At 43.2% G+C, this 15,971-nt stretch overlaps 1 protein-coding gene across 2 annotated transcripts in view; it reads right to left on the reverse strand.

Annotated features, from left to right (window-relative positions):
- Positions 1–15,971, reverse strand: part of BRF1 (BRF1 RNA polymerase III transcription initiation factor subunit) — a 286,967-nt gene that overhangs the window by 252,492 nt on the left and 18,504 nt on the right. For both annotated transcript variants that reach the window (XM_066608177.1, XM_066608176.1), the window contains exon 3: positions 1,339–1,512. In XM_066608177.1, the coding sequence (XP_066464274.1) occupies positions 1,339–1,512 (174 nt within the window). The remainder of the gene's footprint in view (positions 1–1,338; positions 1,513–15,971) is intronic.

Consider the following 15,971-nt stretch of genomic DNA (forward strand, 5'->3'; position numbering starts at 1 on the left):
CACTTTGTAATGTACATTGTGCATTAATTATGAGCCATACAGAAGTTATAAAAAGTTTTATACTTACCTGTTCCGTTGCTAGCGTCCTCGTCTCCATGGTGCCGACTAATTTTCGCCCTCCGATGGCCAAATTAGCCGCGCTTGCGCAGTCCAGGTCTTCTCCTGTTCTCTATGGGGCTCCGTGTAGCTCCGCCCCGTCACGTGCCGATTCCAGCCAATCAGGAGGCTGGAATCGGCAGTGGACCGCACAGAAGAGCTGCGGTCCACGGATGCAGAGGATCCCGGCGGCCATCTTCACAGGTAAGTATAGAAGTCACCGGAGCGCCGGGATTAAGGTAAGCGCTCCGGTGAGCTTTCTGTACGTCCCTGCATCGGGGTTGTCTCGCGCCGAACGGGGGGGGGGGGGGGTTTAAAAAAAAAAAAACCCGTTTCGGCGCGGGACATCTCCTTTAATCTCATTTTATTGCAGTTTTTCTGTTCCAAAAAGGGAACAGACAAATGTAAATACCTACAACAGATGTGAACACGCTCTGAACACACATGAGCACATGTATCTTTGGCACTAGTATTGTAATCTTCTCCTGTAAAGGTTCCCATTGACCCTGGTAGGGAAATGCACAACTTGAAAGACATCTAAAGCATTTCAGTGGTGCACCCTGGACAAATGTAGAATAGAAAGCTGGAGCTACATAATATGACAGGTCTGATTTAACAGCAAGGTCTCATCTCTGGGAGAGACTCCGGTCTTTACCAAATTGTGAGGGCAAGGTCTACAATAAGCCTCTTTGATAATATGACACCAAGCCAAGACACCCAGCCCTACAAGAAACCCCTGCAAGCCAAACCGCCCACCTCTACAAGAGGCCTTTGACAGGGTTCCCTGCAGATGCAGCCAATTAACTGACACAGTTAATCCGATTATCTGGCAATCAGGCAGCCCAAGAGGCTAGTAGCGCCAGCCATGACTTGGGCTTCTCCTGGACGATGCCTGTGAGACAAGTCCTGCAGTCGGTCTATGAGAGCGCTGGGAGCGGTCTCCGCACAGCCATCCTGAAATAGCTGCCTCCTACATCTCTAACAGCGGCAGTCTCAGGAGACAGGATTTTCCAGCTCGAGTAAGAAAAAGAATAAACTGCCACACTTAATGTAAAAATACTAGGAGGTGAGAAGTAACCGGTATTGTTCGAGGCGGATTAAACAGTGTTTACTCTGACAGGTAGTTAATAAGGCATTTATAGCTCATGAAGGTGGAAAAAGCTCACATCATCTTACTGCTAGGGCTTATCTGAAAAAAGAAAAAGCAACGTGCAACCTGTTCTATTTCCACAAAAAGGATACGAGGCGTTCCTTCCGTCCTGCAGACCAGGTAGAGGCAGGCAGCTATAACGTGCGTCATCTTTCTACCGCGGGTCAGGTGCTTGCTGACGGCCATTTTGAAGAAGTTGAAGGCGGTATCCAAGCAGTGTTTGTTGAGTTGCAGCTGGACTCCCAAATTATGGATCTGTCTCTTTCCTGGAAGATAAGGGAAGACGTCAGTCACTGCACATCACTATAACCGCACAAAAGTGCATTCATCCGGCAGAACAGAGCAACTTAAAGGGAACCCACCCCACCTGTGAACACCATAAACTAAGTTGTGGTGTCGGGAAGGAGTCCGGGGATTTACTTTCTACACTTACCTGGCTCCCGTTCCCACGCTGTCACCCCCTGACATTTGGTGCGTGAATAGTGCAGCGGACTCCTCTCTGCAGGCTGTACATGAGTACTCCCATTGTTCTCTATGGAGTGTGTGTGCCCAGTCTGCAGAGAGGAGTCCACTGAACTGTTCGCATGCCAGTTTTCAGGCGTGACTGCACAGGAACGGAGAGCTGGGCAAGTATAGAAAATACATCCCCAGACTCCTCGGAATCTGCCCTATGAGCAACACTACTTAGTTTGTGGTGTTCATAGGTGGTGACAAGTTCCCTTGAACCACTTCATGTCCCAGGATGTACATTTATGTCCTGAGCGTGCAGGGTTTGTATAGAGTGGGATCATTAGCCGATCCCACTCAATACACAGTAAGTGCTGGCTGTCTTTGACATCTGACACCTGCCTGCAATAGCTGGGATCTGCGTGAATTGAATGAATACCTGTGATTGGTTCATTGAGTGCTGGCTCTGATTGGCTCTCGAGCGCAGCAGCTCAGCCAATCAGAGGCAGTGCTTCCTGGAGGCAGGGATTTTCAAATCCCAGACCAGGAAGAGATGCCTGAAGACAAGTGTCAGGGACCTGAGAGAAGACACGGCGGAGCTGACAGCGTTTCTTCGGTGATGCATTTGGTTTTGGGGTTTTTTATGTAGCTAGGGCTAATTTTATGGCTTTTACAGTAGGATTTCCTACTGTAAAAGTTACATCGCACGAAAACCACATTTTCATGCGATGCAACACATACGAAGGCTCCACAGGGAAACAGGGGCTACAAAACATCGCAAATGGCAGTAATATTGAGCAACCCACAATTTATTTATTTTTTCTCACCATGTCGCAGGCTGTAAAACATCGCTAATGTGAAGGAAGCATGGGCTTCACATACACACGATTGGTAGTGCTGTCGCAATCCAAGAAAATAGTGCGATTTTGTCGCTGTGTGAAACTGGCCTTATACTGGTAAGACATGTTCTTTAAGAAGCCCCACATCTCGGTCCTGCTCAGTATAGCTTCTTGTTTTCTTTTACTAGAATAAAAGGTAGCGTTGCCAAGGCACTGGGAGCTTGTAAAGTTTTACTACCGTGAAGCCAAGAATGCGGCAGGAGCAGTGAAGCAGTTTATGTACAATAAAGTTCTACTAGTAGAATCAGCCCTGAACGTGAGCGGCAGCTTCTGCATAGTATAGTGTAAACCTAAATATATGGCCCTTGTACTTCTACACACCCTTGTACAGTCATACTTGAGATAACAATCCCTCCCATAGGAAATAGCCGTACTATTAGAGATAGTCAGGCAACCAGCAGATCAGGATCTACAGGTAGATCTCCATCAGGTCCTGAGTAGATCACAAGCCCCGCCCTCAGGGCACTTACCTCCCTGTGCAGTGGGGAAGAAAAATTGATTTAAATCAACATTGGTGATGTAAACAAGCTAGATTAAGGTATGCCCAACATATCGCTGTCAGAAGCCTTTAATTAATAGAACTGCTAACAGACGACTCCCTTTAAGTGGTCACTGGCTTCTCAAATACATTGGAGCAGATTTATTAAACTGTATTAGTTGCCCGAAATCCTAAAATAAAATATAACCTTTATTTAATTTTATTATAAAATCCTACAAGGAAAAGTGAAGGTTTCATAAAAGAAAACTGAATGTGTTCAGATGATGTATTTACTTATACGTTTCTTCTCAAGCAGTCACACAGGTATAATAGTGGTGGACTACTATAGTTGTCACAATAGTGATATTCTGGTAACTATGATCCTTGTTGTCCCATTTAGTATCAGACAATATAGAAGGAATCCATATCGATTCCGTTATACATCGAGCTCTAGTCTGTCAGGCTCAACGCGTTTCCTCGCTTACGCGATTCATCAGGAGCAAAAGTATCATACAGATAGAAACCGATAATTGTCAAGGATCGTACACTCAATTATTTATGCCCAATTGCAGCATAAATTTAAATTAAGCGTATTGAGTGTATAGAGATAAATTACAAGCGTTTCGTACTTCCCCAATAAAATTTGAGTGAATAGCGCTATGTAATGTAGAAATCATCTGATCATCTATACAATTGATGGAATGCAAATGGGATACACATCCGCAGGCAATCTTTCATCAGTTGGATATGATCTGCCAGTGCCGAGATCACGGCTATGAAGGGTCCCAGAACACAATGTGTCTGAACGAGATGAAAGTTGACAACTTCCTAACCTCACTTTCTGACCCTAATATCTGAAGGTTTACGTTCCCTCTTAAACCCAGGAGTAACAGCAAATAAACCTAGCCTATTATCCCTATCTATGCTCAGGCAAACAGCACTAATCGCTGGAAGCCTGGCTACAGAGAGTGATAAGTAAACCAAAACAAAAAATGTCAGATAAATCTGGCAGCAGCTCCAGCCTTGGTTGTGGGATATGTCCACGGATTTATGCCGTGGGAGTACTGCGATTAAAAACAATAAAGTGCCTGCTGGTGATTGCGGCTAGTGCTGCTATATTAATGGAGACCTCCTGTGGCGTAAATTTGCGGCAAATAGAACATGCTGCGATTTCCTGCTGTGGAAATCTGCGGTAGAATTCCGCATGCGAGCATTGGCAAGCTAATATGTTCAATAGAACCTAATAGTTGCAGGAGTCACGAGGATTCCGCTCGTGAACTTCACAGCACAGTGGCACGTAAAACCCCTCCGAAGTCCGCTGCATATCACTGCAACCACTCCTACAGTGCACTTCTTGTACGTTATAATACGCGCAGTTTCGGCGTTCGTGGGCTCCCCGGCAGCCTTGGGACACGGATTTGAATATGGGTGGTCATCAATCATAGAATTAATGAACTACAAGTCAGGGAAGATTTTAGGTTGTTCCTCATTACTACCTGTGTGTGCATAAACAGTTGATCTGCAGGGGTGCTGGCTGATGAACCACTACTGATCTTTTAATGAGGACCTAATTTAAGGATACAGCATCAATTAAAGGGGTTTTCCAGCAGTATGAGAGTTGCTCTATCCCTAGGGGCCTGACCTGCCCATGCAGTAATTACTCCGCTCATTGGAATAGCTGCCACATAATGCTGCACTCCCCCAAGTCTGTGGCCAGGCTCTGCTTCCCTGGGCATTAACAGCTGATCACAGAGATGGCTTTGTGAAGTGTCCCTTCTAAATATCCATCTATGTAACAACATCAAGAAGTTTTATAAAATGGAAACGTTTGATCTCTTGCTGCTTTCTTCATGACCTTGGAAGAGGGAGCGGATACTTTGCTGCCTGATATTAGCAGTACCAAAGTTATTTGTGTCTTTCAGTATAAATATTTTCCATTGTTTGTCACTTTGAGTATGTGTTGCAGCTCAACAGACCTGTTTTAATATCTAAACATCTTCAACGCTTGAAAGGTTATGGAATTTGTGCCGAACTATATTTACAGTAATAGAATGTTATATCGTAGCAGTGATACACAAATGAGATCCACTTAGTAGCCGGGTCAGGAGCCCCTCCGTGGCAGTGAGTCCCTAAGGTCAGGTATCACAGACCATTTTTGGTATTCTTTGGGCTGCTATAATTGGCCCTCTTTGCTGCAACAAACACCATTGGGGAAATTAGGGTGCACTGTGTGTTCCAGAACAGGCTACGGCTGTCCTATTATGGATCTGTCTTGGCTCTTTTACAGATGCTTTTGTGACCTGAGGCTAATCTCTTATTTTTGTAGCTCTATTCTTTTTTTCTTAGTTACAGACCTATTGTTATCACCGTGATCCTTGGCCTAACTATTATCGCTCAAAATCCGTTCAAACAACCGAAAATGAGCGATCATGCACTTTTCATCTGAACAATGATTTTAAGGGGAACTTAAAATCAATCGTTCAGCCGCAGAGATTAAGTATCTCTCAACAAACCGCATGCGGTGTTCTCCATGGTAGGCGGGACATTACATTGTATTCTGCTGGCAGCTCCTAGGAGAACAATGCAGCTGTGAGGACAGCGGGGCATGTGATTAGTCACATGCAGGGCTCTGCAAACAGCTCCTGGAGGCCCATTTACATGCAAATGAAGATGATAAAAGTGTTAATGGACGTTAGTGTCCATTAGCCTTTTATGCAAAAAGATCGCTAAAATTTTCAATTTTCAGTAGTTTGAAATCATTGTCTTTGCGTGTAAGGCTTGGTGCACACAAGCTGTGTGTTCGAGTTGTGTGCGAGACGCTCGGGCACTATTCGTGTCTGGCAGCACACGCACCCAATTTATGCAGAAGCTGCAGATTTACATGCATTGACAAGTTCAGGTTCTCGTCCCTGAAATTGATAGGAATAGGACATGCCATGGTCCATGTGAAAAAGATGTGCATGTCCTTATAAGCATTCAGTAAGGCCGTGTAAGGTCTGTGTATTAGCTTGGACAGCACTAGGCGGGGCGCCTAAGGAAACGACTATCTTCGTTCATGGCTTGACAATGATTTATCATCTGCCATGTAAAAGAGGAGGCAGAGACTTAACTCCATGTTAATTTTTATAGTTGTTGTAGGACAGCTTAACCTCTTAATGACCTACGACGAATATATCCATCAGGGGTTGTGTGAAGCAGGTTTTGGAACCCACCGCCACTGTTGAAACCAGCTCCAATCAGGGTCGTTTAACAGTTTAAGTGGCACGGTCAATGCTGACCAGGGTGTCTAAATAGCTGGCCAGAGAAGGAACCCTTGTGGGTCGGCAGCCAGCAGTTTGTTGAGGCAGTCTGGGAGCCTTGTGAAAGTTTGTAGGTCTGCCATGGATCTTGGTCGTCTAAGCCCTACCTACTACCATGTTTCCCTGAAAATAAGACCCTGTCTTACATACATTTTTGCCCCAAAAGAGGCACAGGTTCTTATTTTGGGGGTGATGTCTTATATTCATCTGTCAGGCGCCGTCCGGGTCCCTCCCGCTTGTTCTGTCGGCTGCTGAGGACAGAAGCAAGAGCAGCAGTGAACAGGATGGTGCCTGCTAGATAAGTATTGCTTTATTTTTAATAATGTGTAGTTAGGGCTTATTTTCAGGGTTTGGCTTACATTTCATTTTTAATGCAAGTATATTACAGAAGTGAGGAGACTGGCGCAAGCTATTGGATGAGCATAATTTGTCTGAAAGGTTACTGCCCCATTAAAAGAAACAATTAAAAAAATAGAACTCCTTCCACAAAACACAAGGCCTCATATGACTGTTTATGGAAAAGTAAAAAATCTAGCTTGTGGAACAAACGGATGAGAAACAAGTCACAATAGCTTAAGGGGTTAAAAGCTTGTGTAAGGCTGGTTTCACGCGAAGAAAATTGTGTGAGATTTGCAGTTTTTTGTTGTTTTTTTTGCCAGCGGCATGTCCTATCTTTGGGTCTTCCCTCAGAACACTTTGCATCGTATCACCTATTTTTTTCAATGGGGCTGGCACAGCATCGCACGAAAACACCTGGCACCTGCGGAGACCTGGCACGTTGGCAAGTTCACGGCCGATATCGCACTCGCCTGTGTGAAATTAGCCTAAGGGTTGGAGTATTAGATGTAGTGGTGTTGCTCCCTGCTGCCCCACTCCAGCATACGTTCACCCTGCCGTAAAGGGGATATTGGTCATATGACTGTGATGTGTTCTGCTCACACGTATCTATAGCACATTACGGACGTCTGTAATCTCAGGCCAACGCTGAAGCCCCTGACGTTGGTCAGATTTTGCTGCCATTGATTTGAATGATGTCTGATCAGTCTCGCCTGACTGAGTGCTGAAGGTGTTTCTCTAATGGCCACAGACTTCATTAATATTACCTTCTCACGTGGATCCGAGACGCATCAGCAGATAATTCCTTGCAGCCCTCGGGTCACACCGTCTGCCATCATCATGAATTGTTTCACAAGACAGGAAGTATGATTTAATTATCGGAGGTAATAGATAGCACAGCAGATTAAATAGGTTCATGGACAAGGATGGAGAAGAATGGAAAGCCAAACCCCCTCAAAGGTTGTCTTAGTGGTGTTACTAATCGTATAGTCATATTGTCTGGAAACACTGTAACCTTTGACTCATGTCCTCAGGGCACGACTTCCAGGCAGCATGCTGATCACATCCAGCCTGGCTTATTATGTCTGTGCCCCCTCTGCCACTGGCTGTATTACAGCTACACCGATGCAATAATTCTGGATTGTATCTTACTCTATAAAACTGATTTATAGCAAAGAGGGAATTCTCATTCTGCGGTTGCAACACCTTCGTTACCCTTGTAGCAGTGAAGGACTGCAAACCTTTATTACACTAAGCAAAGACCACCATTGCCACCTTTGTTGCACTCCTGAGGTCGTTTGTTTCCGCAATGTTCAAGAATTGTGCCCCTCTCATACAGAAGTAGTCTGTGTGCAACCTGTAATTTAGGTGGATTGTGGGGAATATTTGCATTGTTGCACAGTGAAATTGAAGTACAATTTTCTTACCTGGACAAGTTTTTGAGCAATTTGCATGTAAAAAACTGTTACCTACGGGTTCATTTAAATGAATAAGCCAGAAGAGATCTCTGTGTGCTTCGCCTCCATTCAGCGAGCGAACATCGCTCCCATGTGAAAGCGCAGCAGGGATAATCGCTCGGACAGCTGTTGGGTGCTTCAAGGCCCATTTACACGCAACGATTAGAGCTCAAAATTCGCTCAAACGATAGCATATAAGTGCTAATTGTTGCGTGTAAACGCTACCATCGTTCACTCTTTGGCTGAATGATCATCGTTCAGCCGGAGAGAAGATAACAGGGACCGCATGCTGTGTTCTACATGGGAGTCGGAGATTACATTGTATTCAGCCGACAGCCTATGCGAGAACAATGGAGCCGTGTGCAGAGCTCAGACCACTTGTTGTGATCTGCAAATAGCTCATGGAGGCCTTTTTTTACGCACAAATGAAACTGATAAAGGGTTAATGGACATTAGTGTTCATTAACGCTTTATGCAAAACGATTGCTAAAGCTGTCAATCTTTCAATCGTCTTGGCATGTAAATCGGCCTTAAGTGCCTAACAGTTGTCCTGTATAATAGGTACGTTAAGGCCTTGTTCACACAATGTGTAATCTGTGTCCTTAAACACCTATTCACTAGAGATCCCTTTCTGGGTACAGTCACACATAGGGAATGGGTGGGGTTTTCTGCAGTGGAAAATTCACACCAAAATCGGCGTCACATTTCCCATTGCGGATTTTGAAGCAGATGTCACCCCTCCAATTGTAATTGTATATTTTTGAGCCTTTTACTAGTTTAACTTCAGAATGCAGTGTTTTTAATTTTTTTTAATAAATATACAATTCATTCTTCTATATGTAAACCTCTGCAAAAATACTTGAATATGCAATCCTAAAAGAATTACTAAGTGGTACACTAGGAGAAATTGTTAGGGACATCGGTATTATTGTATCGCCCCTCCCAGTAATCCGTCAACCTGATCCACGAGCTGGGAAGGCACACCGTTTGACAATCTTTCTCTTTCGGGCAGATTCCCCTGTCTGTCTCCCTAATAATTGAGTTCCCCACTACCAGGACCTGTTTAGCCTGCCCAATGCTCCTATTCCCATTCTTACTGAAGCAGACATCCCCCTGGCGGTCAGAGGCCATGTCATACTGTAATGGCGTTCCTCTCATCTGCCAACTTTGCAAGCTTGTTGGTGTGCCGGTTCAGAACTCGCCTCCTTGGATCTCTTCCCTCTACCCGTTCTTCTGTCACCCAGCTAGCTGCCTGATCAAATGATCGTTTGTACTCCCATGCTACCATCCACCCCCCACATCTACCCTAGCGAGTGCATGCCCAGCAGCATTGTCAATCATGAGGCACATTGTAAATGGGGATCGTAAAGATAGATTAGATAAAAGTAAAAAAATTCACACACAAACAGCACACCAAGAATAGAACAAACACTGCATTGAGGTTTATTTTACTGCATCGATGCAGCGCGCTCGGTCCCGGTACCCTCCCAGCCATCCTCAGATCTGTGGGTACTAAAAACTTCAGACAACCCCTTGGTTGCCTTAATACGGTTCATTATACTGACCCAGCTTCACACATTCCTACACTTTGATTTGGAGTAGCATTTCAATAAAGGGTTAATTTACACGGGTGTATGTGTAAATCAAATCAGATAGCACACTCTCCAATACCTGCAGGTCTGTGTTGGTTATAATGGGCCTATGTGCTGTCAGTGAAATACATGGACAACAAATGGATGGGAGATATGTCCTTGTGAATGAGCCGTAACGTGTTCGTTATTCTGACTGAAAATTAGCTTTAATTTGCATATATAAATAGTCCTTAAATATGAATGACTCTCAGATCTGCACAGCTCATACAATTTTCTTGCTGCCTAAGACGAATCCCAGCACAATGTCTAATAAAACTATTTATAAGGGAGGGGTGTTAATCTGCAACATGTGCATTCATCTTAAATTGGAAAGAAAATGAGAATAATCTGTGCTAAGATTACCAGCGAAAGCTATTTGTAAGTGCATACCGGGGTGACCGCTCCGCTCCCAGAAGAAAAGAATCTAATTTTAAAAGCATCTATTTTTAAGCCACAACAACTGGATCTGACTCAACATTCCTCGGGTAACTTACTGGATCCAGCAAATACAAAGAAATCCAGCAGAGGACAAAAGAAATTCCTTCAGCTCTTAAATGATTTGTGGAGATGCCACCTGCCGGGCACAGAAGCATCAGGCTCCTGCCACCGCTCATGGCCTGCAGAAGTCATCAGAAGACCGTGGATTTGGTGAAATCCAGATTGCAGGGGTCTGGTTTAAGTAGGACTGCGAGATGTCCAATGGAATAAAAGGTCTGCGAGACCTCTAATGGGATCTGCACTTGTATATAAAACTATTATTTATTATATGCACTGGTATTTAGGTCATATCCACCCATCCAGATCACAAATACTGCCTGAATCCAGTTGCGTTCAAGGGTCTGTACAAGGCTAGAGTCACACACAGTACGTTTATCCGTTTAGTCGGCGCTGACTCTTGGACACTTTATGGATCCGCCCTTTTTACACGGTTCTGTTTTGTACGGCTTCATTCAGTTCGATCATTAATGTGTTGGCGTCAGCTTTGATAGCATCCAGCCAACGTGTTCTTTGGCAGGCAGGTCTTCTTTTGCCGCTGACCACTCCAAGCATTATCAATATTTCTAATGAATTAGCTTGTATTATGTGGCCAAGATATGAGAGTCTGTTTTGTCATTTTGCCCTTCAATGAAAACTTTGGTTTGATGCGGTCTAGGACTATTTTCTTCGTGATCTTGGCAGTCCAAGGAATTGATAGGAGTTTCCTTCAGCACCAAAGTCTGAAGGCATCAATCATCCTTCAGTCCATTTTCTTTAGTGTTCAACTTTCACAGCAGTAAGTTGCAATTGGCAAGATGATCGAGTCGACTATCTGGTATTTCGTTACCATATTTGTGCCTTCAATTTTCCAGCTTTTGACCATACTTAACATAGCGCTGCGACCTAGTGCAATTCGGTTTATTTCGGGTCTTAATTCTCCATTGTGGTTGATTTTCGATCAGAGTAAGAGGAGACCTTGAACTGCTTCAATTTCTTTATTGTTGATTTTTCCTGTACGGTTACCGGCTGTTGTCATGATCTTCATTTTCTTGATATTCAAGTACAGGCCTGCTTCTTCACTTCCTTTTTTAACTTTTAGTATCGGTTGTTCAAGATCTTCCTGTCTTTCTGCCAGCAAGGTTGTATATCTCAGATCATTGAAGTTTCTTCCACCGGTCTCGACTCCGATGTTGGATTTGTCTAAATTGTATTGCCTCAAAAATCTGCATACAGATTGAAAAACACAAGGGATAAGATGCAGCCTTAGCATACACCTTTCCTGATTCTGAACCATTCCATGTTACCATTGGAGATCCTGACCGTAGCCTCTTGGTTCGCATATAAGAACTGTATATGTTGTCCCAGATGTTCTGAGACTCCCATTTGTCTTAGGCCTGGCCACAGCTTGTCCTGTTCAGTGCAACTGAAGGCTTTGCTGTAATCACTAGGGCATATGTACATCTCCTGGTACTCCCAGGCTATTTCAATAATACATCAGAGATTTGCAATTTGATCTCTTGTTCCTCTTTGTGAAAAACTGTCTTGTGCATCTGGGAGCTCCCGCTCCACTATCACAGCCATGCGTTTTTGCATAATCTTCAGTAGGATTTTTCTTGCATGTGATATTAGGGCTATCATGCAGTAGTTTGAGCATTCTCTTGGGTCGCCTTTTTTGGGAAGTGTCACGAAAACTGGCCTTACCCAATCTTCTGGCCACGATTTGGTTTCCAGATCTGTGCTGTTAGCATCTGGACTGGCAGGGGTTTGAGCAGCTCAGTAGGTATACAATCGATTCCAGGGCTTTCCAATTTGGTAGTGCCCATTCAACTTCATCCTTTCAGGATATCAGGCTCTAATTCTGTTAGTTCTTCTGTTTGCAGTTGATGGTTTCCATGATCATTGGCATCCAGTTCTTCTGTATATTCCTGCCAACTATGCTTGATTTGTTTAGGATTGTGTAATTTCTTGTCATCCCGATCAATGAGCATGAGCCTTTTTAACATGAGTGAAGAGCTCTCTGGTGGGCCCTTTTTTGTTTGCCTCTTCCGATTTCATTACTTCTACTGCATAAGCGAGAGTCAACAAATCTCAATGCTGATGCTGCTGTTTTTCTGCGATTACAGGAACAGTTTGATTTTGGCAACAAGCAGTTGTTGGTCAGAACCGCAGTCTGTACCCGAGAACGTTTTTGTGGCTAGAACTGAATTTTTCCACTTTTGGGAGCACTAAATGTAATCGATTTGATTGCGGTGAACTCTGTTAGGAGACGTCCAGGTGTACAGACGACATTTTGGTCGCGCGATCAACGTGTACATAAATCATTAATCAGTTTTCTTGGCAAAATTGTAAAAGCCAGTCACCGGTATCATTTCATTCTCCAAAGCCGAATTTCCCTAAAATTGGCGTTTCTTCTTCCGCGACAATATTTGAATTGAAATAGATGATGATGTAAACAATGGGCATTTTGGGGATTAGCTGCAAGCTTTCTTGGATGTTGGCATAACATTTTTTGATTATTTCACACAAAGTGCTTTATGGTAAAAGGACACTTTTAAACAGCATTTTTATTACTTCTAAGTAAAGAAGCATCAGAGGAGATGCAAGTCTGCAGGAATTGATGAAAAGCTTTATAAATAGTGTGAATGTTCGGCACTTTTGGTAGGTTTCTTGGGTCAATGATGCTTTTATTGAAAACACAGTACACTCTAGATTTTTTTTTTAAACCCACTGTGGATGTGCTGAGGAATCTACACAAAATTATCATCATAGTTTATACAGAGCAGATATGTCCCTTGAGGTAGGGTACATAAATGGATTGGAGCCAATGAATGGGGATAATCCGTACGCGGATACATGGCAGCTATAATGCAAATCCACGGTAAACTGTGTGGATTTCTGCTTCAAATTTCCACTGAAATCCACTGAATCCGGACGGAATTTCCGCGGCAAATCCGCCTCGTGTGAACCCAGCCTTAGGGCTCATTCACATTGGCATAGGCAAATTTCAGCCCATGAATACGCAACGCATTCCTGGGCCAATTGACTTTAATGGTCTATTTCAGTCCGTAATGCAAACATCATTTTTCATGCAAACGAAAATCCCATGAAAAATACACACATGAATAAATTTACTGAATTCTATTAGGTGTGTAATAAGGCATGTATTTATGCTCATGTGAATGAACCCTTAGGGTATAGCAGTAGAACGTCCACTGCAGCAGAAAAGCCACTGGGGATTTTGGTGCGGATCCGCAGATAACACGCAAAAGGTAAAGTCCACGCTGAACATTTGCAGCATAAATTAATATACTGTGGATTTTAAATCTGCACAGCAGGTCAATATACTGTGGATTCTTTTTCCCCACAGCATAAGGGTCCATGCGCACAAGCTTTTCCATCCAATTTTCAGCCACGGGATGTCCATGTGCTGCGAAATGCACTCAAGTAACTCGGGCGCAACGTTTTACCAGTCCATGTACCCTAAGGTAAGGAAAATCTGAAACAAACCCACCCCTGTGAGCCTAACCTTAACCCCTTAGTGACCAAGCCTGTTTACGCCTTAATGACCAGGCCAAATTTTGCAAATCTGACATGTGTCACTTTAACATGGAAAAACACCAGAAAGGTTTTGCATATCCAAGCGATTCTGACATTGTTTTTTCGCCACATGTTGTGCTTCATTTAGGCGGAAAAAATAGACTGATAGAATTTGTGTTTATTTATTAAAAGCGCCAAAATTGGGAAAATTGACAAAAAAAATCGTCATTTTTTCACATTTCCAACTGCAATATCTTAAATATGTGCAAACATAATATAGAAATTTTTGCTAAGATTTATATTTCCACCCGTTTACTTTATTTTGGGCGCACATTGGAAAAACTTTCGTTTTTTTTAAACCATTTAGGAGACGTACAAATTTAACATTACTTTTCAGCATTTTGAGGAACACTATTTTCCTGCACCAAGCCAAGATTGGAAAGGCTCATGAGTGTCAGAATAATAGATACCCCCACAAATGACCCCATTTTAAAAACTACACCCCTTAGTGTATTCACTGAGGGGTGTCATGAGTATTTTGACCCCACAGTTTTTTTTCAGGAATTAATTCAATTTAGAGGAGAAAAAGTAAAATTTTTATATTTTTGCAAATCTGTCATTTTAAAGACATTTTTTTCTATAGTTTACATGAAAATGAGGATTTACACCCCAAAATGGATACCCCTATTTCTCCCGTGTTCAGAAATATACCCATTGTGGCCCTAATGTTATATCTGAGTCCACAGAGGGGCCCAAAATGAAAGGAGTAGTCAAAACAGAAATTTTGCTTGATGTCCTTTTAGGCCCCATAGCACACATGTAGAGTTCTTGAGCGCCCAAAACCATAGAAAACCCCCACAAGTGACCCCATTTTGAAAACTAGACCCCTTAAGGAATTTATCTAGGGGTGTACTGCATATTTTGACCCCATAGTTTTTGAATAAATTCAAGCCAAGCAAAAGGAAAAAATTGTGATTTTCGTTTTTTCGGCAATTGTCATTTTAAAAACAGCTTTTTTTGTACAGCACACATATGAATGAAGACTTGCACCCAAAAATGGATACCCTTGTTTGTCCCGTGTTCAGAGACATACCTATTGTGGCCCTAATCTTATGTCTGGATGCACAACGGAGCCCAAAATGAAAGGAGTAATCAGTGGCTTTCAGAACATAGATTTTGCTTGAAGTCCTTTTAGGCCCCATTGCCCACTTGTAGAGTTCTTGAGTGCCCAAAACCATATAGAACCCCCACAAATGACCCCATTTTGAAAACTAGACCCCTTAACGAATTTATCTAGGGGTGTACTGTGTATTTTAACCCTAGAATTTTGGAATAGATCTAAGCAAAGCAAAAGGAAAAAAATACGATTTTCATTTTTTTGGGCTATTGCGTCAATTTAAAAACAGGTTTTTTTGTACAGCACAAATGAAGACCTTCACCCCAAAATGGATACCCCTGTTTGTCCCGTGTTCAGAAACATTCCCATTGTGGCCCTAATAGACTTACAGGACACATGGCTAGGCCTACAATGAAAGGAATACCCGTTGGATTTCAGGGTACAACTGAATAAATTCCAGGCCCAATTGCCCACTTATTGAGCGGCCAAAACTATAAAGAAGCCCCTCAAATGACCCCATTTTGAAAACTAGACCCCTTAACAAATTCATCTAGGGGTGTACTGCGTATTTTGACCCCACAGTATTTGAATGAATCTAAGCAAAGCAGAAGGAAAAAGTTACGATTTTCAATTTTTTGGGCAATTTTTTTAATTTAAAAAGTTTTTTTGTACAGTGTACATAGGAATGAAGACGTTCACCCAAAAATGGATACCCCCATTTGTCCCGTGTTCAGAAACATACTCATTGTGGCCCTCATCTACTTACAGGACGCATGGCAAGGCCTATAAAGGAGGGAACACCCGTTGGATTTCAGGGCACAACTGAATAAATTCCAGGCCCCATTGCTTATTTGTACGGAATAAAAATTGACTCCCTAAAAATCCCCCCCACACACACACTCTGCGCCGGCCACACAGGCGGTCATGCGCAGAACACCTTTTTTGTTGTTTGCATTTCCCGAACCCTCGCTTAGCGATGACGCGGGTAACAGCAGCCCGTATACAACGTAGTTGCGTATGGGCTGCGGGTATATCCGTGACCACGGA

Source organism: Eleutherodactylus coqui, chromosome 6, assembly GCF_035609145.1.
Source record: "Eleutherodactylus coqui strain aEleCoq1 chromosome 6, aEleCoq1.hap1, whole genome shotgun sequence".
Lineage (NCBI taxonomy): Eukaryota > Metazoa > Chordata > Amphibia > Anura > Eleutherodactylidae > Eleutherodactylus > Eleutherodactylus coqui.